Below are 26,024 nucleotides of genomic sequence, written 5' to 3' on the forward strand. Positions count from 1 at the left end.
CCTCTCAGTGCAAGCAATGGCATTATGTCGGTATGTCGTCACTGCACAGTAACATGGTACTGAAGTGTCAGGATCTGTAGCACTGCATCAATTGACAAAACAAAGAGACCTAAGTCTGGATATTGTACCATGATGATCCCTTTATCTTGTGAGTCCCTAAGCCTTAACTGGTGGCACTCTCTGGCAAACTCCTTCCAGGATGGAAAAGGAACAGAAATATACCTTTTGTAACTTGGTCTGAAAGCTTTTAAGTGTATATTTATGGGTATATTATACAATTTTCTAGGGTTTTGTTATCCTTTAGAGGAATAAATGTATAAAGACATTGCTAACTTTCTAAAAAACTTCCCCCCCCCCCCCCCCCCCCGGAAATAGCAGCTCAGAACTAGTGGCGGTGAACACGGAGTTAAAACCCAGACCTGCACGCGGGGAGCTCGCGGAGGAAGAGGCTGGCAGCAGCACCTCAGGAGCGCGCATTGGTGGTTCAGTGGTAGAATTCTCGCCTGCCACGCGGGAGGCCCGGGTTCGATTCCCGGCCAATGCAGCATTGCTTCATTTTTTTTTCCTCGGCGGAACAACTGCTTGCGTTTCAAGCGCGGAGCAATTGCACCACCTTTTGCTTTTCCCTGCGGGGTTCCCAACCGGGAGCAAGCGGTGTTGTGGGTGCTAAGCCAGGTCTTGCCGGGCACCCGGCGGCGGCCTGTACCCCGATCAACGGCGGCCGAGCAGCGAGAAGGGAAAAAAAAAAATGACAAAATAAGCCGCTGGAGATGCCGGGGATTGAACCCGGGACCTCACACATGCGAAGCGCGCGCTCTACCACTGAGCTACATCCCCGGCTGGCGAGCTTTTGCGCCGGATGCTATCCGAGGACAGGCCAGCCCACTCCCGGCCGCGTCCCTTCGTCCCGAGTCACTCCTTGGCGGGGCAGCGGGGCTCCCGCGGGACACAGCGCCCAGGCACCGCGCTTGGCCCCTGAGCGCGGAGTAGCGACCCCCGCCCGCTTGCACCCGGGCTTCGCTCCGCCCGGGAGCGGCACAAGCGCCGGGCTCCGCGGGGCGGGGAGTACCAACGGGGAAAAGCCGCCCCCCTCCCCTCCCCTCCGCTCCGCCGGCTTTTCAGACTGCCGCCCCTTCCCCCTCTGCACCGCGGGGCCCGGAGCGGCTCCGAGCTCCAGGGTCCCCGAGCCCCGTTCGGGATCCCCGGCCGGCGCCGGCGAAGCGCACATGGGGAGCGGGGGGAGCCCAGTGACGCCCCCCGGAGCGCCGGCTGCGGCGCCGCCTCGTCTTTAATCTCAGGTTTTCCCACCACATCTGAGCTTCCACGTTGTCAGGTAAGAGGTTACTTACCGTGACAATGAAATGCACCTTCTCTAGGATAATCTTCCTATCAAAATATGGACTCGCCAGGTTTAGAGCCCTGATACTGAAAGAAAAAGAACCCGGCCAGGTTCTTTCGGTGGAATTTTCCCAGCAAAACCAGCCACTTCCATTAGCTTTAGTGGGAACTATCTGGCCCCACTCTCCGTTCCGGTTTATTTTCAGAACCTAAGCACTGCCTCCGTGATACGTGCTGTTCTCCCTTCAATATGCACCTGTACTACAGCTCATAGTACCATTGTGCATTTAATTTGTACCCCTACAAGAAGCTGCTGCCAGCAGCCGTGCCTGTTGGACACAGCCTGTGCCAGGACCCCTCCCCGGGGAGCACAGTCCCTCCAGTGCACCCCAGCTGGACATTCCTACCCTCAGCAACTCATGTTTTTCTATCCTGTCCAAAAGCAGCATTTAACAGCTTGCCTTTCTTCAAAACAGATTTTAAGATGCAGCTTCCTAGGAGTTACTGAATTTGATTTTCATAATTAATGCAATGTATGAACTATTTGATTTGTGCATTAACGCGAAGCACAGTATAGCAGTGGCTCCTAACAAAGCTGAGCCAAGGGTGCAGAGCAGGTTAATACCAGCCACTGCAATAAAAACACAAAGCAATTTAAACCTCCTCTCCATTTTTTTCTCCTTCTGTTTACCTTTCTGTATACTTCAGAATAGTAGAAAATGAATAATACAGATATTACTATGCCTTTATGGATTTCTCAGCTGTGACGGACAGTCAGTCCAATTGTAAAACTTCCCGTCTGGAAGGTGGATCAAGGCAGAGCACATTCAAGCTGCTGAGAAGAGCAGCTACAGATCCAAAGTGTATCAGCAAGTATTTAATTACTACCCCTGTGGAACCAATACCAGAGCTTATGTGCTGCCTATATTAAAGTGGAACAATGCTTCTATTGCAGCTAGATCTAAATATCCTCTAGACCATCACCTACCAAATACAGAATAAATTGAACGGTTCAGGCAAGACTCAACATACATATGCTACGGGAGAAAATAAGATGCCTTACACTGAGCCGTAGAGTAAAACAAAATGACCCATAGATGGCTACTCGCTGTAACTCCAGGCCTACCAGAACTGCACGTTCTTACAACTTCAGGATGCAGAGGTGGAACCCTGTTGCTGCCGTAGCATCAATACAGCTCCCAGCACGGCCACATGCACATCTCATGGTCCTTCCCGACTATCGCCCACAGTGCCGGTCTTGTCCAGATGTCTGGAGGCAGCCCCTGGTTCCAGGAAACACTTTGTCATCTTGTGCGAGCAGCTTTTAATGCTGCTGGATGCCAGGGCACAAGCTCGACATTCAGCTTTCTCAACAGCTCTCTCAGAGGACTACATTCACCTCTTTGTGTTTGGGTTTCTGTGCTGACATCAGGGAAAAACAATGTCACTCTGTTATCTGGCAGCTCCTCCGCATTCCTTGGTGGGATTAACTCATTCCTGGTACCTCGCAAACCTTACACTTGTCAGGGAGGCCTTCCTTCTCCCTGGGGACTGGCTTTTCACTGGATCTGCTCAAGTTGTTGCATATTCCGTCAGTTCTCATTAGATACATGCTTAATTTCACTCTATTTTTTCATAGCAATTTTTCTCCAAGCTGATGGATTTCTGTAGTCCAGCCTGAAAAGAGTTCAGTTTCAAAGTTGCCCCATGTTGGGACTGCGTAAGAATGATCACAATCAAACTGAAGAGACAGGCATTTCTGTGTTTCTTTCTGATATAGTTTCCTGTCATTGCACTTGTTCCTAGCATTAAATGTTTGCACTCAAAATTTCTTTTTAAAACAAACAGTCTCATTCAATAAAATATAGAAGCAAAGCATAGCAGTATAAGCAAACATGAAGAGTATTCATTTCATTGATCCAGCTCAGCCATACACATTCATCGCCTTGCAAAATCACAAACCTGCCTGGCCTGTGTGAGGTCTTCTGCTCCCTGCATATCACAGGTTTGGGTTGGAAGAGACCTTGAAGACCACCTCGTTCCCACCCCTGCACTGGGCAGGGACCCCCCCCCAGCCCAGGCTGCTCCCAGCCCCATCCAGCCTGGCCTGGAGCACTGCCTGGGATGGGGCACCCACAGCTGCTCTGGGCAGCCTGGCCCACCGCCTCGCCGCCCTCACGGGGAGAGGTTCTTCCTTATTATGAAATCTAAATTTACCCTCTTTCAGTTTAAAGCCATTCCCTCTTGTCCTGTCACTACATGCCCTTGTAAAATGTCCCTCTCCAGCTGTCTTGTAGGCCTCTTTAGGTACTGAAACAGATCCCAGAACACTATCCTCTGGCTCCACCACTTAAAACAACAAGCAGAAAAAACCCACTAAATGTTCTATCTTCATTCTGGTTTTGACACTGCAGCCCTCTGTGTGCTGCTGTGACAAGCCTTGACCAAGCGCTAGAGCCCGTGGCAATAGCACCAGCCATTCACGAATAGCTGAAGATATTTTTCTTCTATCATATGATCATATTGTGCATTTGTTTGAAGTATCCAAATGAGTCACTGCAGAATATTCACAGATCTCTTACATTCATTTAGCACTCTTGTCCTCCTTCAAAAAATGTTCCTGCTGGGGATTGGGAAAGCCATAAAATGACAGATTTCAGAGATTATGAACCAACCACACACTAACCACTTGTTTATGCCACTTACCAACCCATTTCAAATAATCAATGTATTAGGAAAAAGATGAGGACAGAGTTGCGATTTGCAAAGTTAAACTTAACTACAAAAATTGCTGACGTTACATTTACCAGAGTTTTTACCTACTGCCACAAATCAGGGAATACAGTGCTCAGAATAACCATTACAAAGTTCTGCACATATGTTAGACTGAATTTGGATGAAGTTGCCACCCTAAGTCCTCCAAATACAAATGGCTTTTTCTCATGTATTTTTACATCTTTGATTTTTATTGAATCAACTCCCTTGTTTGTTGTGGTAAAATGGAGGAATAAAGCAAAGAAGTCTTTCATTAATTCCTAGTCATGCAAGTCATACTACACAGTCTAAGTGTGTAGCTCTTTTTTGTTGTTCCCAGTGAGAGCATCATGAGAACATCCCAAAAATACAGGTTACAAATCAGCCCATAGTAAAGAACTATGGAAGTTAGAGTTTCAAAAGGAGATAAAAAGGCAGAAAAAAGGATTAAAGTACTGAACAGGGTTGCAGACAGATAAGTAAATTATAGCCCTGCAGAAATTATTTGACTGGCAAACTAATTACACAATATTACAATGGTTTTCTCAGCCAAATTTAGCCCTCAGGAAGCAGGTAGGAGTCTGCATGACTTAATAAAAGGAGCCTCAACTGGTCTTCAGCTTAATCAGAGATGAAAATTAACATTTCAGGATTCGAGGCAAATAGGAGATTTTTTGTAAAGCTCAGAAAGACAGTGACTAGCACAATTATACAGGTTTACACAGATTATAAAGCCACCCAGACAGTGGAATGCTCCTGCTTTCTCTACAGGCCTTTAATTTACAGACCTACCCATGAAGCCAAGGTAGAAGCTGATTTGGAACCAACGTGGCAGTCTCATTAGGACAGATCATTCAACAGGGCACTTCATGTTTGTTTACAGAATGCATGATTCTCTGCGAAATATTTTACTCCAACCCTGTAAACTTACATTATTATTATTATTATTATTATTGCTAGTACTACTATCATTATCGTTATTTCCTGAAGTGTTGACTTATTCTCTGAACCTTATTCCATGTCTGCAGTTCTCACTCTGTCCCCAGCATGCAGAAGCATAATAGATAAGAAATATTTTTTTTTTCCAGCTTGTTTGCTAAGTATCATGTCTTTTTAGGAAGAGATATTATGAGCTCGCTTTTGGAACAAATGTTCTTTGTTACTCCTGGAACAGCTTTGGAAATACATATGTCCTGATTGAAATACATCACCTTCTAGTGAGAAGTATCATACAGCATGCTCATTAACCTAGTTTGAACCACAGTATCATTACAAATATTAAGTAAGAACTTTTCTGATTGCCTGAAATTATGCAAGAAGAAGGCAAGGCTCATACTCATCGTCTTAAATCAAGTCTAACTCTTACTTCAAATTACTACAGAGCATTTCAGCTTCCAGCACTCCATTATCTCCAGGGGAATCTCTTGATTCTCTGTTCTTCATGTTCTTCAGGTTCCATCTAGAATTCAAGACATAAATATTTTTTTCAGACAAAAGGAAGATGTAAATCTTCTGGAAATAAATAACTTCTGAGATATTACAGGATGAGGTGTGTAGCCCTTTAAGATTAGGATAAAAATGTATACAACCAAATGGACCTGGACTGGAGATCCTGGAGATGTGGCCTTAAATTAACAAACGCTTTTTTGAACTTATTAATTATTTTTCATCCTTGCAGATCCAATAGCCAACAATTTCTTCTATGCATAATGCTGTCTTCTAGTATCACTGAGAGTTTGATTTCTGCATGGACAAAACCATTTAAACTGAGTAAGGGGACCATGGGTCAACCATCTTGTCCAAGAAGCATGGCATTTTCACTGGTTTTACCAAAACAGGCTGCATTTATCGAGGTTTTGGGAACCATTATTCCCTTTGCCTCCTCTGCAGACCAGGGCCCTGCTATGCTTAGCATGCTCTCCCCTCAGAAATCATGAATATTCTCACGCAAAACCATCTTTTCCCACTTTCTTCATCCATATGGGAAAATGGGCTCCTTTACCCAGGCTCATAGAGAAAGAAAACCAAAATGAGGGCTACTACTAATAGCTCTTGCAAAAAATGCAGCTGGATTTAATTTTTGTTACTAGGCTACTTTTGAGCTGATAGGAAACTTTTTGTTTTCATTAGTATTATAATTACTTAATTGTAATAATAATTCAGTAATTACTGTATATATTTTCGTCATATAAAAATACCAGTACAACTGCTTTATTTCTCTGCACTCGTGCAAGTAGATCAACACAAATATTTTCTTAGCATCTAGAACACATTTATCGCATCCTGTTGCGGTTCTAATGCCGGACAGCCATACTATAGCGATGAACCTAAAAATAACCGTGAAAAAGCATCATACACCAAAGGACAACAAGAATTTACCGTTAACAAAAAACTGAGCAAAGTGAAAGTCTCACTGGACATCAAGAACACAAATAACTGAGAAACCCTCAGGACAGGAATTTACTGCTGTTACTCAAGTGAACAGATTCCTGTAAAGGGATATTCTGCGTGGATTCTCAAGTTTGTCTCATGGAAGATAAATGAGTATATGTCATGGTAACTCCTTCAGTGGACCTTAAATCCTTCAATGTTGTTATAATGCTAAGACTGAGAAAGAAAAGATTACTCAGAACCAGAAAGTAGCAACAGAAGAAAACAAACAAACAAAAAACCCACAGGGAAAAAAAAAAAAAAAGAAAAAAAGAAAAAATTAAAAAGGAAGAAAAAGACTTTGACTTCAAGAAATAAAGAGTATTTTTCATTTTGGAGCTTGAATTAGATAAAGTAGCAACAAACCATAGTGTTTGAAAAAGGAAGATTCTGACCCATAGTGTCTCACCCTGCACCCCTGAAATTCAAACTCTAGTTAAATCATAGAATCATAAAATCACAGACTCACAGGACGGTTTGGGCTGGAAGGGACCTTAAAGCCCACCCAGTTCCCAGCCCTGCCCCGGGCAGGGACCCCCCCCAGCCCAGGCTGCTCCCAGCCCCATCCAGCCTGGCCTGGAGCACTGCCAGGGATGGGGCACCCACAGCTGCTCTGGGCAGCCTGGCCCACCGCCTCGCCGCCCTCACGGGGAGAGGTTCTTCCTGATATCTGACCTGCATCTGCCCTCTCTGCGCTCAAAGCCACCCCCGTGCCCTGTCACACGTGCCCCTGTAAAATGTCCCTCTCCAGCTGTCCTGTATGCTCCATTAGGTACTGGAAGGCTGGTGCACCAAGGGCTTTTTCTGCCCATTCCACCTTTCAAATATATTGACAAGATTTAAAGAAAAAAAAAAAAAAAGTTCTCTCACATCCACATAATCATTCCTCCTGCCTTTCCCTGTCTGCTGTTCTACCATCCCCGAGAATCAGCTCTTCTCTGCTGGCTGCATTTATCGCAGTGGCATTAACCATGCCAGTAAGCACCTTGTAAGGCAGGACCAAGAGTTTTGTTGTGTTTGCATTTTTCAATATACCAGCACATTCAGATAATTCCTGATCTAATTCCCACTGAATAAATTTCCCAAACTGATTGTGCTCAAGGCCAGGCTGGATGGGGCTGGGAGCAGCCTGGGCTGGGGGGGGGTCCCTGCCCGGGGCAGGGCTGGGAACTGGGTGGGCTTTAAGGTCCCTTCCAGCCCAAACCGTCCTGTGATTCTATGATTGCCCACATGTTAACCTGCTGCAAGGTATGGTATATTTAACAGTGGAACAAAAATGCAGCTCTACAACTTAAGTAGCTACTTTCCTGGTCATGTTTATCAAAGATGTTTTCACTGGCCTCGATTTTCTTAAATGCTTGTCTAGTTGTTGTGAGCTTGCAATGTCAAAGTAGCTTGATGTAAGGCTGAAAAATAATTAGACACACGAGGCCATTACAGTGTGTGTTAAATACAATCTGCATACAGCAGAAAGAATAAATTCTTACAAAGCCATTAAACGACCATTTTTTTAGGTAAATGAGGAAGATTAAAATTTTAAATTTCTGTAAAAATTCAACTTTTTATTTCTTTAAAAACCTTAATAAAACAATGTCGAAGTCCCACAGAACTGGGAATTCAGCCAAACTGATTCTTCCCCCATCACACAGAAGTTACCATGGACTGCAAAGAAACGTGTCCAAGCTTCACAGCCCAAAGACTTGAGATCAGAAAGTTGTCCCTTTCCTCGCTGTTATTAATCCAGACTCATTCCATTTGCAACAGTGGAGATTTTTTTATTCAGCGACACGGTACAGATTCTGTGCTCTCCCAATGCACTCTGTCCAGTAGGGACCGCGGCTACATGGGTGCCGTCAGCACGACACAGTCCACGTCTGCGTGGGTGAAGAATGTGGATTTATCCCGACCCTCCCGACGTGAGCACAACTGTTCCCCCAGCACTAGACCCTCCCTTGTTTAAACCAGGCTTCAGTGCAGCAGGGACAGGCTCAGGTCACCCTCAGAGCACGGAGCCCGCGCAACCACGTCCTTACCGCCCTGGCTGGAGCATGGGTGGAAAGGTCAGACTGGTGTTCAGCTCAACAGCTGCAGAGAGAAAGGTTCAACCATTGCCTCTGCTCACTGTTCCTGGCCACAGAGCCGGTACTGGCTGTGGTGGCTACCAAGAGCCTGGCAACATTTGCCCACCTGGCCTGACTGCAGCAGAGCTTGCGCGAGGTCGCTGCTAGCGAGCGGCAGTGGGTTGCTAAATCGCTATGAACCAGAAAGCAATATACTTACATCTTATTATCGATATGTCAATAGGGGCCAGGTCTGTAGATTTGCTTGCTGAAAAGTATGGGCTAATTTAATAGGGATTTGACCGATACAAAAATTGACTTGGTCTTCCAATGATATCTTGTACTGGAATGTTGTGATCTGGAAACTAATATATGTCTTCTTGCTTATCACATCAATATAGCCTCATTTTGTTGGCTTTTGTATTGAACAATCTGGTGAATATACAATCCAGGTTTGATTTCTCTCTTTATGATATCTCTTATTATTAAAACGCTCTCACCCAAAAAATAATATATTTTTATTTACTGGTAATATTAATGGTATTCAATTTTTGCCTCAGATTTAATCTATTTTTTTCATCTTGAAGAATCAGATCCTACTTAGTTAAAACTGAAAAAAGAAACAACCCAGTTTTCCCTCCATTCTGCATGCAGGTTGAACTACACTTTGGGTATTTTTATTTAATACTACTCTTTCTCAAATTAGTGTTTATTACTTGCCATGTTTCAATGTTGCAAAGGAGATTGCACTATTTATTGTGTGTTACTACTTGCCGGTTTCTCCGTAACTATTTCATGGACTGGATATGGTAAGCATTATATACATATATATATATATATTTTATAATATATATATAACAAATACACTTTGTGTTCCACTGGATGTATGTAAGCACTACGTTTGCATGCAATTCCAGCAAAAATTTGCTGGGGAGGGCAGGAGGGGTCGAAGCTCTGACGCCCTTCTCAATAAGTTGTTGAGAGATGGAAAACGCGGGTCCTCCCAGGGTGATTTTTGAGGTTTTGCTTTCCATCCCGGCAGGGCAGATGCCCACACCGCTGGGCATGCATGGGTGGGCGCTGTGCGAGCAGACCACTCGCGGGCTCTCGCTGGGGTTACAGCTGGCAAATGCCTCCAGGCACAAGCAGCGTGCACCACACAGAGCCCGTTCCGTGTTCACCCCCATGCACGCGACCCTGCCGTAAGCACTCATGTTAACAACGTGACGTCCACGTGCAATGCGCTGCAGACGCCAGCGCTGCAGATGATGCTGCGCAGCCTGCTTTGCCAAAGGAGCTGGTTACTGTGCAACACGTGCCCAGCTCTAACCAGCGTTTACTCCCCACAAAAATGCTCCTCTGTTTTCTCCTGATTCTTGCAAGATGCCTGCAGCTGCTCTGTGAGCAGCGAGCGGCTGTGGTGCTGGGTCCTTCACCAGTGCACGCTGCCAGAGGCGGCAGGAGGCTGCAAAGCACCCAAAGCCCAGAGGAGCGGGTGGGTGCCCCCTTCTCAGCCATCCTGGCCCAGCGCTGGTCCCCGTCAACCTGGGGCTCCAAAAAGCGGTGCAGGAAGAAGACCCCTGGCTGCAGAGCTGCACCAGCACCTCGGGGCCCTGGCCAGAGCCCAAGCGCAGCATTGTGCCTGAGAAACCACACCGGGACTGGGAGACCATGAAGAAAAGCCACCAGCGGCAATGCTGCTGCGGGTGGGACAGCCAAGAGGCCACAGCAGCAAGTCAAAATGCTACCGGGGAGCCCCTGTAACGGCCAAGGCTGCAGCTGCGATCCACCACCACCAGCATTCCCAGAGCTCCAGAGAAAGCCCTGAAAAGGAGCGGGAGCTACCCAGGAGTAAAGCACATTTCTTAGTGAAAGTAAAAATAAGGTTTGGCTGATATTCTACGACAGTGTCTTAAACCTGATAATTAAAATACTGTCTTAAGAATTTTTGGTAAATCATTTTCAGCTTAGACTTTCCTTTTTGAAGCACTGGAAATAATTAACTTTTTTAAAAAGATGACTCCTTCATACTTGGTGTTAAAGCCAGGCATTTCAAAAAGCAAAATGATAGTTTAATAACTATTCTCATAATTACAAACTCCATTCTTTCTACACGAGTCCTGTTTTCAATTAACATCTTTCATTAATGGGTTTATTCTCCCTGCTATTTACCTCTAATGACAGCAACCGTCACATACATGAAGAGTTTTGCAAAATCGTAACTATCGTGAGGGTTTTTTTCCTTAATTTTACCGTTTTCTGAAGTCTGCAGTATGGTATGAGCCATTTACCCAGGAGATAACCAGAATTCTCGTGAGATTCCATTTCTCAGCCTGTATTCTAGACTTTGCTAACTGCTCGACACCTGTCGTGGAGCCAGCTATAGGGGAAGGTCACTGTCACAGGAGCAGCTGGACAAACACACGATGCTGATAACTCTGCTCCTGGTGACTGTCCTGCAGCCTGGGCCCCCTGTCCCATTAGCATCAGTACCTTCAGCAGTCAAAAAAAAGCTTTAGCAGCCCTCTTGCTGAAAAGGGCCTGTATTTTATAACTCGGGCTTAGTTCAGAGCAATGAATGCAAAATACAGCTTGCTCACCTCTAGAAATTGAATGTGCGTGCGGCAAAAGATGCCTTCCCCGGGACCGCCTGGGGAAACAGGGAGATGAAAACTGGCCATCCCTGGGGAGAGCCCCTCACACAGGGGACACATCTCAGCTGTGAGGGACCCAGCTCCGATGGGCACCTTGCAACACAGGGTGCCCTGGGCAGAGCTGCTGGCCAGCCCGGAGACAGCTGGGTGACTGGGGGGGCAATTGTGCCGCAATCACAGCCCAGATTACGCCGGGATGGAGGAGGAGGCTGGCACCCGACAGGGTTGGCATGCTCCACTGCAGCTCTGCGAGATCTGCGTGCACGAATCGCCTACTCAGTAGTCATGAGCATAACAGTTTTCAAAGATATTGTGTAAAATACTCAAAATATCTCTATTTTGGGAGGCCTTGAGGCTTACAGCCTCAATGGAAAATTATTTTCTGAAGACTGGAGTGGAGGGGAAGGATTGGGCCCCAAAGCAGCGCACGTCCATCCTCCAGCACTGTGGCAGCACGGGCAAGGCCCCCCGCACCGTGGCAGTGCCAGTGAGGCCGTCGGCACCGCTGCCCACCTCCCCTGCACACGCAGACTGTGCACCCACTGCTTTAAAGCCATGAGGGCTTTACACACAACGCAGCAAGCGAGGGGTCACAGCGTCCTCTGGGGCGATGAATGCACCGCGCCAAACACTTCCTGCCTTTGGCAGCGCCTCCATCCCGCAGCAAATTGTTTGAGAGGACTTCAGCTAATTGTTTCTAGTTGTGGATTATAGGAATAGATTCATGGTAACTCGCTTGAATGAGACATTCCTCTGGCATTATGTTTCACATCTGTGGGGCTTTATGCAAGCGACCGCAACGCAGGATGGAAGATAACAATGCCGTGATGTCCCAAGAAACTCCCTCTCTCGCACAGGCAGTTTCGGCACCCGTGGGCAGGGCTCGCAAGCCCAAGACCTGCGCAGCCTCATGCTGTTGTTATGAGGCTCCATTAATGAAAAACATATTGGAGGAAAAATACTTTTGTGTGTGTGTCAAGCGCCTTTCCTGGCTCTAACGCCAAGCAGCACCGGCCCTGGGCAGACCCAGAGGTGCACACAGAGCTCATCATCGACCCCCCCGCGCACAAGGACCTCTGGACGGTGTTGTCCATCTGGAGATGGGGCCAGCAACACCTCCCAGCATGGCTGGCTGCGGGCGAGGGCTGCGCTGCAGACCTGTCCCTTTTGCCAACTCCTGTGGATTTTTGTTTTCCCGCAGTTAAACACGGCAGCGTCTTCCAGGGAATGTATTTCTGAGGACTGCATGAGGGGGAAGGATCACAGATATGTCAAGAAAATCCCTCCCCATACAAGCAAGGATTTAACTTAAAACAACAAAAAGGATTTCTCTTGAATAAAGTAGCTAATTAAACCAGATTCCTGTGTGTTTTGTCAGTTAATTTCCCAAATATGGGGAAAACAATGTGTAATTTGTGTAATTATGGTATTTTAGAGTGCTTGTGGCATAAATACTTCACTCAAGTGTCAATTTTTGGGGGTTTCCAGAGCTGGCAGAACAACATGGCTCCAATCACTGAGACAATTCCCAAACAAGCCAGGCTATGGCTAGCGGGGACCCCGGCCACCCCCACTGCCACCACAGCCAGGCACCAGCCTCCGGGACACTCTGCATCACCTTCACCATCCTGATTTTTCATGTGGCACTAATGGGGGCTTCTTGACGAAGGAGACACACGTGGGCAGAGGGAAAAGGTCCCCTTCGGGTGCGCAGCGCTTTGCTGCCAGCCAGCCGTGGCAACTGGAGGCAGATGTCTGCTGCTCCTGCAGCATCCACCAGCCAGAGCTTCTGGTGACAGCCTTGGCAGCAACACGCGAAACAAGGCAGCAAGCAGCAAGAGGACTCAAAAATCATGGCTTGGGGCTCTTGTGCTTTTAAATACGGATGGCTTGCTTGGACTCCAGGCGATCTGATAGTGCTCCCTGTGAAGAGCCGGCCCGTCTTGCCGTGATGACTGGTTTGTGCATGGTCTGGGTGTTGGTGGCCAAACACGCCTGTCCAGGTAGGTACCTGCAGCCTGTGGCGAGCTGCTACCTTGGGAGCATCTGATCCACGTGCAGCTCCACGGTCTGCATACATAAATTTGGGGTTAAAAAGATGTAGATACATTCATATATCCTACAGGAAGTAAAATGACTGGAAGAGCTGGGATGGTTCATCTCTGCTTGTCTGCTGTCCCATCCCTGACCTGCTGACGAGGCGGCAGTGGGCGGCTGCTGCCCCTTCCCCGTTGCCTCCCCAGTGCCAGACAAGAGGCTGGTGCCATTCCTGGGGCGATCTCGGGGTTGTTTTGCTGTTATTCCAACCAGGCTGGCAGCCCTGTCAGATAACAGAAATTCAGAAATGAGAAGCAAATCAGAAGCTATAATAGTCTTTGCAGCGTAGTTACTACTTTTGGCATTTTCAAACCATTTAGGAAAACACTGCCAAGTTAAAAATCCAATCTGCATATGCGTTATAGTATGTATGCGTGTGAGGGGGGTGTTTAAGTATAGGGGTGTGTGTTTTATGTAAGAAAACTTTACAAGGTACTTAAAATAGTCTGTTTTCTGGAATCGCTTCCATCCAGAGGCTGCTCAACCATGACGATGTCTCCCTGTCACTGAGGTGAGGAGCTGGGCCCCAGGCAGGGCAGGACCCGTTTGGGCCTCAGGTGCGAGCGGACACGCTGATGTGGGTGCATTGAGGTGTGTGGGGCTGGAGAGAGTCCAGCAACGTTTCCAGGGCCATCCAGCCCCAATGAACCCAAACAGAATTGAAGTGGGATGTCAGGGAGGAGGTAGGGGAAAAAAAAAATAAAAAAAACCACTACCACCCCCAAACAACAAGCAAAACAAAACAAAATAAGCCCAAGACAAACTGAATTGGAGTTGGAAGTCAAGGGGTGTGTGTAGAAAAAAACAAACTAAATTAAAAAACAAAGGATATTCCCCCTCCCCCTCAAAATCCCCCCAAAGCTGAAGAAGACCAACTGAATTGCAGTGGGATGTCAAAGGGAGTGGGGGGTGGGAAAGACACAAACTAAAAAACAAAGAACACCCTCCTCCCAGGAAAACAAAAGCCCAAGAAGACAAATTGGATTGCAGTGGAATGTTGGGGTGGGGGGTGAAAAAAACAAAAATAAACTAAAAAACAAAGAAGACACCCCCCCCAAAAAAAAAATCCCCCAAGAAGCTGAACAAGACAAACTTGATTACAGTGGGATGTTGGGGTGAGGGTGGAAAAAACAAAATAAACTGCAAAAAACCCAAAGAACACACGTCCCGTCCCTCCAAAAAAAAGAGAAGCCCAAGAAGGCAAAATGACTAAAAAAAGGAAAAAAAATCCTCCCCACTCGTAAAAATCCCCAGAAAAGCTGAAGAAGACGAAGTGAATTGCAGCGGGACGTCGAGGGGGTGGGGTGCGGAAAAAAACCAAAATAAACTAAAGACAAAGAAAAAAAAACCACAGAAAACAAAAAATCAAAGAATAAAAACCTCAAAAAACCAAAAAACAACCCACATCCCCACCCCAACGAACTCCCCCTGGGACAGACTGAACTGCAGCGGGATGTCAGGGCGGGGGGGGGGGGGGGTGGAAAAAAAAAGAAAAATAACTAAAAACCAAGGGAAAAAAGCCCCAGCAGCCGGCTGAGCGCTGCCCGCAGGGAGCGGCCCCCCCCGCGCCAGGCCCCCCGGATCGCCCCCCCCCCCCCCCGGATCGGGCCCCCCGGCCCGGCCCCCGGGTCCGCCCGCTCCGCTCCGCGCTGCCGTCACGGGGCCGCGGCGCTGACGGGCGCTGACGCGCGGCGGCGGCGGTGGCGGCCGCGGCGGCGGCGGTGGGGCGGCCCCGGGGCCCCGGCTGCGGGCGGGCTGCCTGCCGCTCCGCCCCGCTCCGCATCGCACCGCTCCGCACCGCACCGCTCCGCACCACGCCACTCCGCTCAGCAGCGCTCCGCACCGCGCCGCTCCGCCCCGGCGGCGGAGGCAGGCAGCGGCGGGCGCAGCGGCAGCGGCAGCGGGAGCGGGCCGGGGCAGCGGCGGGGGGGTGCGGCCCCGGAGCCCAGGGGGCAGCGGGAGTTGCAGCGGTGCGCGGTTCCGGCAGCGGTTCCCGCGCAGCTGGATCGCTGGGGAGGGCAGATGTTGCTAATGGCAGCTTGAGCACGGATGGGCAGAGCGCAGATGGAATGCAACACGTGCCATATGGTCCGTTTAGCCTTTCACCTCGAAGGACATCAATCACATAGATCCTGGGAAAACCGCCATGGCTCGGCGCGGCGGGATGAACGGCTCGGTGCAGCTCCGGTGCCTTGACCTGTGTAAGGACGAGACGGTGCGCGGATCGCCCTGCTGCTGTGCCAAGGAAGTGGCCAAACCCAGCCAGGCTTCAAACACCACAAACACCCCTCTGCACTGAGGGCCCTGACAGCTGTCAAAGCAGGAAGCGCTGGCGTGCCACCCGTGACGCGCTTGCTGGTGACAATAAAGGGAAAGTACGGCTGTACGGTCGTCTGTAGAATAATCACATGTGAACAAGAATATAAGCGGAAATAAACATTACTGTGGTAAATAACCCGGTATCATCTGATACTGCCAGTGTAACGGAGTTGCAGGAGTGGACTAAGAGCAGGAAAGAAGGGAGAGTGATGCTGCTTTGGAAGTTTTAGGAAAACATAAGGGGGGTAAGGGAGTGCTCGTGAGCCGCTCTGGTCACATCCCGGTCTGGCAGCAATCCCCCCGCCCACGCTCTGACGGCTTTTGCTTCACACCAGGGCTCCACTCCACATCAGCATCCAACATCCCAGCTTCTGTCGCAGCTGCTCGCTTGCTGAGGGGAAACCTGGCAGTTCTTGGGGAGCACGTGTACCCCCACATGCTGCTTCGTGTACCCCCATGCGCTGCTCCAGGGCTGGAGCTGTCAGCTGCACCGGGAGGGGATGGCAGTGCTGGCGCTGCAGCCACTGCGTGAAGACACTGATCTTCAACCGATCTCTGGTGGTGTCGGGGCCAGGCACAGCCACAGCGGTCATGTGCAGCCTGCCTCTTGCTCCGTTTGGGCGTGCAGCTGGGGACATAGCACCTCGTGTGCTCAAGTGAAATTGGACAAGAAAGGTGCTTTACTCATCTGTCCCTCTGGAAGGTGCTCACTGAAGTGATGCTACTCATTTTGGATCTCTCGGGGAAGATGCCAGTATGTGTTGCTGTAAACATCCGTCAGCAGCATGTGGGTTCACAAAGCATGGAACGTATCACAGGAGCTCTGGGGGGCCAGCACCCCCCTGTCCCCAGGCTGGGGAACATGGCCTTGCCCTGTAGTAGAGCGTCCTGAGATGTGGCAGCTTGTACATATTGTATCTTCTGGTGTCCAGCACCTTTTTATAAGTCTTTTGCTCTGCTGAAGAGGAAACAAAGCTTCCCTCTCCCAAAACATCGCCCTGAAATGCTTGCCCAAGTTAGACAGGGCGCACGTGCATGGCTCATGGCGCGGGTACTGGAGGCGTGTTCACACGGGGAAGGGCCGGCAGCAGCGGATGCATTGCCGGTGCGGCAGCCTCTGCGTCCATCCGGCAGGGACGTGGCCCTGTCGTACAGGGGCACCCACCGAGGCTGGCTGGCCTGGAGAATAGAAGGAGCAAACCCGGGATGCTGCCGCAGGACACCCGTCTGACCGAGAAGCCAAAGCTGGGTTTGCCCATGTGCAAACAAACGGTTGCTTTTTGCACAGTGAGTTCCTGCCGTGCTGTGCTGCCCAAGAGTGCCAGACACAGAACACAGTTCAGACTTTATGCACTAACAGAATGGCGCAAGTAGGTGTTTCATGGAGCTCATGATGCGTTGCAGTCGCTGTGGGTGCTAACTGCAGCGCTAGCTGCATCCAACCGCGCTGGCCACGTCTCCGGCACTGGCTATCGCATACCTGGGCGCAGCAGCAGTGCCTGGCCAGTGCGGCTGCCGCCCTCGTGTCTGAGACACCGAGTGTTTTATCATGGTGGTTGTGATCCAGTGACGGTCTTTCTCCTAATGGGCATACAACTGCACATCAGTTCCTGCGCTTCTTAATCTTAAACAAGCACTGACTTTCCTTGGGACCTTGCTGTGTGGGCAGATGGGAGTGACATGGATTTTTGCACTTTTCTTTGAAGTGATGGTCCCCAACGCAAGCCTGTGTGCAGGTGGTTTCCAAAATACAGCCTACGGGCTCAGTTGTGGTGTGTCCTCCTGTGGCAGCTGTTTTAACGAGCTGCAAACTGCAAAACCTCATTAGCCGTGGGCAGAGCTTTCCAGGAAGATGGCTTTTTGCTTTTTGGAGCATGTTTGGGGATGGTCCTCCTATACGGGCCGTCCAGGGTCAAAACCACTTGTGACTCACCATTGCATCTGTTGACCGCTGACAGGAGGGCGTGGGCTCAGTGATGACACACTTCGGTGTGCGCACATGTGTGCACCTGTGCTTTTTCCTCGGGGAAGGAGGTGAAGCGGGCCCCGCGACGGGAGGGAGCAGCACCACCGAGCGCGGTGGGTGTGAGCCCCACGACGGCTGGCTGTTCCTCGCCGGCGCTGCTTGTACGCAAGGTGAGCCCGTCTCACCTGGGCACGAGGGGTGTTGCAGTGACCACCAAAAGGTTTTCGCGGGGGACCTTGCTGTGCAGGTTTATGTCGCAGCAGTGCCACCCTCTTCCCTTGTCTCTGGTGTTGGGGATGGGGGTGGGGTGAGGCCCTCTTCAATTTAGCAGCTGCTTCGTTTTGAAGCATTGCTTTGCTAAGGGAGCTCAGCCTGCCGCGTGCAGAGCGCCCATCCGTGCCATTCTGGGGTTACCCTTCAGGGAGGCTAATACAGCAACAAGGGACAAGGGGCACTTCATCGTTAGTACTTCGGGGGAAGAGCAACGGTTCTTTTTTAATTAAATGTGTTCTTTGTGCTCATGTATTTAGATACCAAAATACAGCATTTCACCACATGTATAAAATTGTGTTTGCATTTATTTAATTTACAGTTCTTTTTTAAAAGCATGTAGTCTCGAATGTTTGTTCTCATTTTTTTTTCACATCATTACTCTGATACTGCTTGATTAGCTCCCTCCCCAGTCATGATTGGTAATTAAAATAGGCATTAAAATTAGTCACTTAGCAATTTTGCTGTTCAATTGGCAATTAAATTACTTAATTGCAATTAAAGTCCTAATTTTAATTGGCAAAATGATAGATGTAGATTTAAGATAATATGTATAAATACTTTAATAAGTGTCTATATAAGGATTACTTAATTACTCAACTTCAAGTTTATGCTGTTAACTTTAGAACTTTTAAGTGAGTAATGAAATTTATATTACATCTATTCTAAGGATATGGTAATTAGATGTATTACTTATCTCTATAAGGGCCTTTGCGGTAAGTTTCTTCGGTGATGTTCAAACTAGAGCCTGGCCGAGCTCCCGGGGTCAGACCGACGTGGACAGTTCTGTGGCAGCCCTGCAGCGGGAGGCCTGGCAGCTGAAGGCATGCGCAGGGCGGCCGGCCAAGCTCCTCCGGCACCCTTGGGGTGAGCACAGCAGGGACAAAGCCAAGGCAGCGCATCCAGACTCGAAACCGTCATTTCATATAGTCCTGGCGGATCAGAGGCACCTTACAGCGTTGCATGATTTCTGTACTAATTTGTCTCATCTCCTCTCCTGTTGGATAAACCTCAGCAGTAATTCTGTAGGAGCAGGAGAATATAACCACCGAGTGGCAACGACCGTTCTGGATGTGAAGGAGCCAGACGGCAGCAAGCCGTTTGTCTCGGGTGTTTGAGTTTTTAAAGCGTAAGCTGAAAGGTAAAAGCGTTTGCTGAGTGAGAACGATGACTGAGTTACAGCGGGGGAAACGTGTTGGGAAGGAAGGATCATGGTTTCCCACAAACCATTCCTATGTAAGCGCTTTGGAGGGTTTTGCTGCAAGGCAAGGGTTCGGGCTTGCAAAAGTTGGCATTTGAGGTGGAGGTTGCACCGCGCTGGGTGCCGCTGTCTGTCATCCTGCTGTTCTGCACAGAATGGTATGACCGGGCCCCATGTGCAGCACCTTTCCCCGGCCTTCACTACACCTCACACGCTCTGCTCTCTTTTCAGAAAAAGCACCCGCGAGCCAACGCACCGTGCCTCGTGTGCGACAGCGTGGCTGCCCCGCAGCCATGAGACATGATCTTTTGCCTTTTTCTTTTCCTTTTTTTCCGCGGACTGGGTTGCAGCAGAGGGGCCCACGGCCAGTGTCAGACCCACCTTCTGGAGCCCGTCCGGGAGGAGGCCGCGCGTTCCCTCCAACCTCGGAGCAGCGACCCCTCGGAAGCCCCGTGCGCCATCGCAGCTCGGCAAAATTAAAATTTCTGATAATTTTTATTAAGTGCAGCGCCCTTCATTACATTGAACCGCTTCTGCTTTGCATCCTCCCCCTGCAACCACCTCCTCCGGCCCGCGCCGGCCCGAAGTTGCGCGATTACCGGTGCAAAGCGGCTGGGTCCCCCCAGAAACAACCGCGGGGGGAGCGACCCAGCGCCCCGGGAGCTCCCGTCGGGGCGCGCGCTATTTTTGGCGCGCCGGGCGGTTGCGTCAATGGTGACGCCGGCGGGTGGCGGGGTGGGCGGGAGGCGCGCGGCGCCACGCCCCACTCTCACTTTTTCCCTTTCGCCGGGCGGGTGACGCCACCGCCCTCTATGCAAATGAAGCCCCGCCCCGCCGCGCTTTAAGGTGCCGTCGGGGAGGGGAAAAGGGGGAGGCGGTGCCCACCTGAGGGCGTGTCCCTCGGTGTGATGTCACCGTCGGAAATTTACCAAAGGGAGCGCGCGGCCAAAGGGGCGGGGGAAGGCCGGCCCCTCCGGCGTCCTGATTGGTCGGAGGGGGTGGTGACGCGCGGTGACGCGCGGGGGCTCGAGGTGCACGTTGGCTGTGGCACAGGGAGCCCACATAAACAAAGGCACATTGCGGGGAAGGGACAGTCCGGCCGCTGCGCTGCCGCCGCGCTCCCCGCCGCAGCCCCGACGTGTTCCCGCCGCGCCGCGCCCTGCCCGCCGCCCGCTGCCGCCCGGCACTTGGATGCATGCACAGGTCTCCGCTCCCCGGTGAGTGCCCCCTCCCCACGCGGGGCTCCCACGCGCGGGGGGGTGCGTGGATGGAGGCGTGTGTGTGTGTGTGTGTGTCACCCGCCGAGCACGCGTGGGGAGCGGGGTGCGGCGCCGCGCGGCTCCGCGGCTCCGGTTCGGGGAAGGCTCCGTGGGTAGGGGGGGCTTGTCACGCTGCCCGGGGTGGGTGGCCCGTGGATGTGGTGTCACCCGTGGTGCTGTCAGGCGGAATCGGCGGGCTGCACGGCTGCGGCTGCTTGCCCGGGAGGGCTGTCACCGGGCGGCGGCTCACGGTCCCGCGGGGCGCCGAGACCCCCGGGAGGGGGGAAGCCCCGCGCCTCGCCCGGCTCCCCCGCGGACGCGTCTCTCGCCTTAGAGGAGGAGACGGAGGAACGCACGGGCTAAACAGCAGAGCGGGGGGCGAGCCCGCCGGCTGTCCGAGATGCGAGCGATCGGAGCCCGCCCGCTGAAAGTTTTCCTCCCGCTTAAAAAAACCCGCAAAAATAATAAATAAAGCGAACAAGCCCAGCCGGCCCGGCGGGGGCTGCGGGGGTGCCCAACTCCCCCGGGAGCGGGGCCGCAGGGGGGGCCCGGGCCGCGCGTCGGGCAGGGTCTGCCGGGGGTGCCCCTCGCCCCCCGCTGCCGCCGGCCCCGAGACAGCTTGAAGAGCCGCTGCGTGTGTGTGTGTTGCAGCCAGCGCGCTGGGCAGGCTGGAGCCCTCCTCCGTGCTCTGAAACCGCGGAAACTTCGCTCTCCGCTGACCTCCGACGCTGTCCGCCTTCAGTTCCTCCGAAAACGCCTCTAACCCGGCTGAAGGTTTGTGCGCTCCGCTCCGCAGCCCCCCGCGGCCCCGGGGCGGGGAGGGCCCCCCCGCCTGCCTCCCTCCTGCCGGCGCCGGCCGGGGCAGCGCGGTGCCCGGCGGAGCGGGGCGGGGCGGGGGGGGCAGCGCGGTTGTGCGGGCCGAGTCTATATGACCGTGTTTCGTTTCCAGCCATGCCCTGTGTTCAGGCTCAGTATGGGTCCTCGCCTCAAGGAGCCAGCCCGGCCTCCCAGAGCTACAGTTACCACTCTTCGGGAGAATACAGCTCCGATTTCTTAACTCCAGAGTTTGTCAAGTTTAGCATGGACCTCACCAACACTGAAATCACTGCCACCACTTCTCTCCCCAGCTTCAGTACCTTTATGGACAACTACAACACAAGCTACGACGTGAAGCCACCTTGCTTGTACCAAATGCCCCTGTCCGGACAGCAGTCCTCCATTAAGGTGGAAGACATTCAGATGCACGGCTACCAGCAGCACAGCCACCTCCCCCCCCAGTCCGAGGAGATGATGTCCCACTCAGGCTCCGTGTACTACAAGCCCTCATCACCCCCGACCCCCTCCACGCCCGGCTTCCAGGTGCAGCACGGCCCCATGTGGGATGACCCCAGCTCCCTGCACAACTTCCACCCCAACTATGTGGCCACCACGCACATGATCGAGCAGCGCAAAACGCCCGTCTCCCGCCTCTCCCTCTTCTCCTTCAAGCAGTCGCCCCCTGGCACCCCCGTCTCCAGCTGCCAGATGCGCTTCGATGGGCCCCTCCACGTCCCCATGAACCCCGAGCCGGCCGGGGCCCACCACGCTGTGGACGGGCAGGCCTTTGCCGTCCCCAACCCCATCCGCAAGCAGCCCTCCATGGCCTTCCCCGGCCTGCAGCTGGGCCACGCTCCCCAGCTGCTGGACAGCCAGGTGCCCTCGCCGCCCTCGCGGGGGTCCCCCTCCAACGAGGGGCTCTGCGCCGTCTGTGGGGACAACGCTGCCTGCCAGCACTACGGCGTCCGCACCTGCGAGGGCTGCAAGGGCTTCTTCAAGGTGAGCGGGCGGCGGGCAGGGCGACGGGCAGCGGGGGGGGGGACCCGCCGGGGCAAAGAGCCGCTTTCCCCTTCAGATGGAAATTGGTTAGGACAGAGAACTGTGTCTGAGCTAACCATGTGGAACAGAATTCCCTGTGGTAAAATTAAGTGATCTCTTTATTTCACCATCCTGATTGAATAATCTTATCATTTTAAATAGAGAAGGTCTCCAAGGAATGTAAATAATATGAATGCCCACGGATTTGTATTTACTGAGCATCCCTTTCCCTCCTCTTGGCATATAAAACACAGCTAGGAGCTGCAAGGTTAGCTCAAATGTTAACGCTATCAATTTTCTCCTGTTAAATGCCCTGGGAAAAAAAAAAAAGAAAAAAGGAAAAGAAAAAAGGGAAAAGAAAAAAAAGACGGGAAAATAAAAACAGTAAGGGGAAAATAAGAGGAAAAAGAAAAAAGGGGAACAAAAAAATGGGAAAATGGAGAAAAGGGGAAAAAGCAATTGTGAAGGGGGAAAGAAAAAAGAAGGGGATAATGGTAAAAGGAAGGGGAAAGAGAAAAAGGGGAGACAAGAAAGGGAGAAAGGGGGATGAGAAAGGGGGAGAGGGGGAAAAGAAAGGGGGAAATGGAACATGGAAAGAAAAAGGAAGGCGGGGGGAAGGGGGGAAAGGAAATAAAGAGGCGGCCGGGGAGAGTGCGGTGGGGAGCGGGGCCCGCAGCAGCGGCCGCTGACGCCGCTCGCCCCGTCCCGTCCCGTCCGGCAGCGCACGGTGCAGAAGAACGCCAAGTACGTCTGCCTGGCCAACAAGAACTGCCCGGTGGACAAGCGCCGCCGCAACCGCTGCCAGTACTGCCGCTTCCAGAAGTGCCTGGCCGTCGGCATGGTCAAGGAGGGTGAGTCCGCGGGGCCGCCGCCCCCCGTCGGGCCGTGCCGGGCCGTGCCGTGCCGGCCGGGGCGGCTGAGCACCGTCTCTCTTGCAGTGGTGCGCACAGACAGCCTAAAAGGCCGGAGGGGTCGTTTGCCATCCAAACCGAAGAGCCCCCAGGAGCCCTCTCCCCCCTCTCCCCCGGTGAGTCTGATCAGTGCGCTGGTGAGAGCCCATGTCGACTCCAACCCGGCTATGACCAGCCTGGACTATTCCCGGGTAAGCGGGACCGAGCTCGCGGGGGGACCTAGCTGCGCCCACCCGCCCGGGGAGGGGGGGCAGCCGGCCCCGCTCCGGCGGCTCCGGCGGCCGGCGGGGAGAGGCGAGCCTGGGGCCCCCGCCGCCCGGCCCGGCCCGGTGCTGCCCGGCGCTGCCCGGCCGCCCCCCCGGGGGTCCTGCTCCGCCGCCGCGCCGCCCGCCCCGGGATCGGGCCCGCGGAAACCGCCCTCTGCGCACGGAGAGCGGCGACCTCGTAGCGCCGTTCCTAATTGAATTAATTGCCCCGGAACATCTCATTTCCTCACTGGTCAGGGAGAGGTTTAATTGTTATAAAAACTCGGCTCCCCGACTAGAAGCGGGGTTAGCAATTTCACGGGTTATATACTTTAGAGAACCTCATTAAGTGCTTTATAAAATGAATTTCCAGTTCCAGGCTAACCCCGACTACCAGATGAGTGGAGATGACACCCAGCACATCCAGCAGTTCTATGATCTCTTGACCGGCTCCATGGAGATCATCCGAGGATGGGCAGAGAAAATTCCCGGCTTCACTGATCTCCCTAAAACAGACCAGGACCTGCTCTTCGAATCCGCCTTCCTGGAGCTGTTCGTGCTGCGCCTGGCATACAGGTACGTGGCCGGCCGAGGGGGGAACTTCTGGGCAGTTATGAAATCAGATCCTTTCAAGGTCCACTGATCTGCGTTTTATTAACTCCTCGGTAATTAGGTGCCTCTTAAATCCTTCATTTATTGCTCTTCAAGTAATTAGTTGTTTAGCTCCCCCCACCCCCCATCTTCTCTCTCTTTTTTTTTTGAAAAAACTTTTTCCCTTTCTCTTTTTCTTTTTTTTCTCTTTTTGCTTGTCTTTCTTCCTCTCTGTATCTTTATATCTTCCCGTGTTTATTTCTTCCTCTCTTTCTCCTTATCTTTTTTCTCTTTTTTTTACTTTTCATCTTTTGCTCTTCTTCACCTTTGCTTTTCTTTCTTTTCCTCTTTCTATCTAATCTACCTTCATCCTTACTCATTCATTCATCTGTATGTGTTGGGGTTGTCACATTCCTTCCAGGTCAAATCCAGTGGAGGGCAAGCTTATCTTCTGCAACGGGGTGGTCCTGCACCGGTTGCAGTGCGTCCGTGGCTTTGGGGAGTGGATCGATTCCATTGTTGAATTTTCCTCCAACTTGCAAAACATGAACATCGATATCTCTGCCTTCTCTTGCATCGCTGCCCTAGCTATGGTCACAGGTCGGTGTCCCCCCTCCTTCCCGCTCGAGCCCCAGCCGGGCAGCTCCTTTTCCCTTCCTCTCCCTGTCAGACATGTAACCTCCTGTGTCCTTCTGTTTTGCAGAGAGACATGGGCTTAAGGAACCCAAGAGGGTGGAAGAACTTCAAAACAAGATTGTAAATTGTCTCAAAGACCATGTGACTTTTAATAACGGGGGCCTGAATCGCCCCAACTATTTGTCCAAACTCTTGGGGAAGCTCCCTGAACTTCGCACGCTTTGCACGCAGGGGCTGCAACGCATTTTCTACCTGAAACTGGAAGATTTGGTGCCACCGCCAGCAATAATCGACAAACTTTTTCTGGACACTTTACCTTTTTAAGACTCTTCCCGAGCACTTCCACTGAACTGAAGAGAATCTTCACCTGTCTGAAGGGGAATTCATCTGGGCCCAATGCAGCACCTCTGGGTGCCAGCTCCCCATCCAAACCAGTGTTGCTAACCTCCTGCAGGCAGAACGCGAATGGGCATTTTGGCTCTGGGGCATCATGGATGCAGATCATGGACAACACAAATACCATGGTATAAACTTTTTATTATCAGCTTATAAATGAATTTATTATTAAGGACTTCTGATTAAAGAGATGAACATATCTGGCAACGCCGGGTGCGCAGCTAAGACTCATACGGTGACAAAGCGTTAAGGTGACCCACAAGTCTCACCCTCCTAAAGACTAAAGTTTTCTGCTGTAAAAGAAAGCTGTAATATATACGAAACCTAAATGTTGCGTGGGTGGCATGTCATTAAAGGCGGCAAAGGCTTGTAAATTTATCAGATGCAGTTTGGCTTTTTAAAAATTATTCTGTGCCTATTTATGAAGAAATATGGAAAACAGTTAAAAAAATAATTACAAATTAAAGCTAAACGTGTTTGCAAAAAAAAAAAAAAAAAAAAAAAAGAAAGAAAAAAATAAAGAAGGGAGAATAAAGAGAAAGAAAAATAAATTTCTCCATACCAGGAAAGCATGACGATTCTAGGGTGACAATGTTATAGGCACTTGCTATTTCAGTAATGTCTATATTCTATAAATAGTATTTCAGACACTATGTAGTCTGTTAGCTTTTATAAAGACTGGTAGTTATCTAAGCTTCAAACATTTTCTCAATTGTAAAATAGGTGGGCACAAGTATTACAAAACCCGAAATCCTCCCCAAAGGGACACATAGTGTTTGTAAACACCGTCCGACATTCCTTGTTTGTAAGTGTTGTATGTACTGTTGATGTTGATTAAAAAAGAAGTTTATATCTTGATTATTTTGTTGTCTAAAGCTAAACAAATCTTGCATGCAGCAGCTTTTGACTGTTTCCAGAGTGCTTATAATATACATAACTCCCTGGAAATTACTGAGCACTTTGAATTTTTGGTTTGTTTTGTTCTGGTTTTTTTTATGTCTGAAATTGTCGGTTAATATATTATTTTATGTTCGAGTAATATT

At 50.9% G+C, this 26,024-nt stretch overlaps 1 protein-coding gene and 2 non-coding genes across 3 annotated transcripts; 2 read left to right on the plus strand and 1 right to left on the minus strand.

Moving 5' to 3' along the window:
* Nucleotides 1-473: 473 nt before the first annotated feature.
* Nucleotides 474-544, plus strand: TRNAG-GCC. Its single transcript has one exon. It is a non-coding gene; the product is annotated as a tRNA-Gly (tRNA).
* A 221-nt stretch (nucleotides 545-765) lies between these two features.
* Nucleotides 766-837, minus strand: TRNAA-CGC. Its single transcript has one exon. It is a non-coding gene; the product is annotated as a tRNA-Ala (tRNA).
* A 19,344-nt stretch (nucleotides 838-20,181) lies between these two features.
* Nucleotides 20,182-25,359, plus strand: NR4A2 (nuclear receptor subfamily 4 group A member 2). Its single transcript, XM_040605017.1, has 8 exons — nucleotides 20,182-20,306; nucleotides 21,000-21,122; nucleotides 21,298-22,163; nucleotides 22,924-23,053; nucleotides 23,141-23,304; nucleotides 23,732-23,934; nucleotides 24,371-24,549; nucleotides 24,653-25,359. Exons 3-8 carry the CDS (start codon nucleotides 21,300-21,302, stop codon nucleotides 24,907-24,909), a joined length of 1,797 nt encoding a protein of 598 aa, XP_040460951.1. The 5' UTR covers nucleotides 20,182-20,306; nucleotides 21,000-21,122; nucleotides 21,298-21,299; the 3' UTR covers nucleotides 24,910-25,359.
* The last annotated feature ends 665 nt before the right edge of the window (nucleotides 25,360-26,024 follow it).

The sequence above is a fragment of the Falco naumanni genome, chromosome 8 (assembly GCF_017639655.2).
Source record: "Falco naumanni isolate bFalNau1 chromosome 8, bFalNau1.pat, whole genome shotgun sequence".
NCBI lineage: Eukaryota > Metazoa > Chordata > Aves > Falconiformes > Falconidae > Falco > Falco naumanni.

Coding starts and splice junctions, on each gene's coding strand:
- NR4A2 (XM_040605017.1), top strand. CDS start 21,300: ATGCCCTGTGTTCAGGCTCAGTATGGGTCCTCGCCTCAAGGAGCCAGC. Junction 22,164..22,923: donor GCTGCAAGGGCTTCTTCAAG/GTGAGCGGGCGG, acceptor CCCGTCCGGCAG/CGCACGGTGCAGAAGAACGC. Junction 23,935..24,370: donor GTGCTGCGCCTGGCATACAG/GTACGTGGCCGG, acceptor CATTCCTTCCAG/GTCAAATCCAGTGGAGGGCA.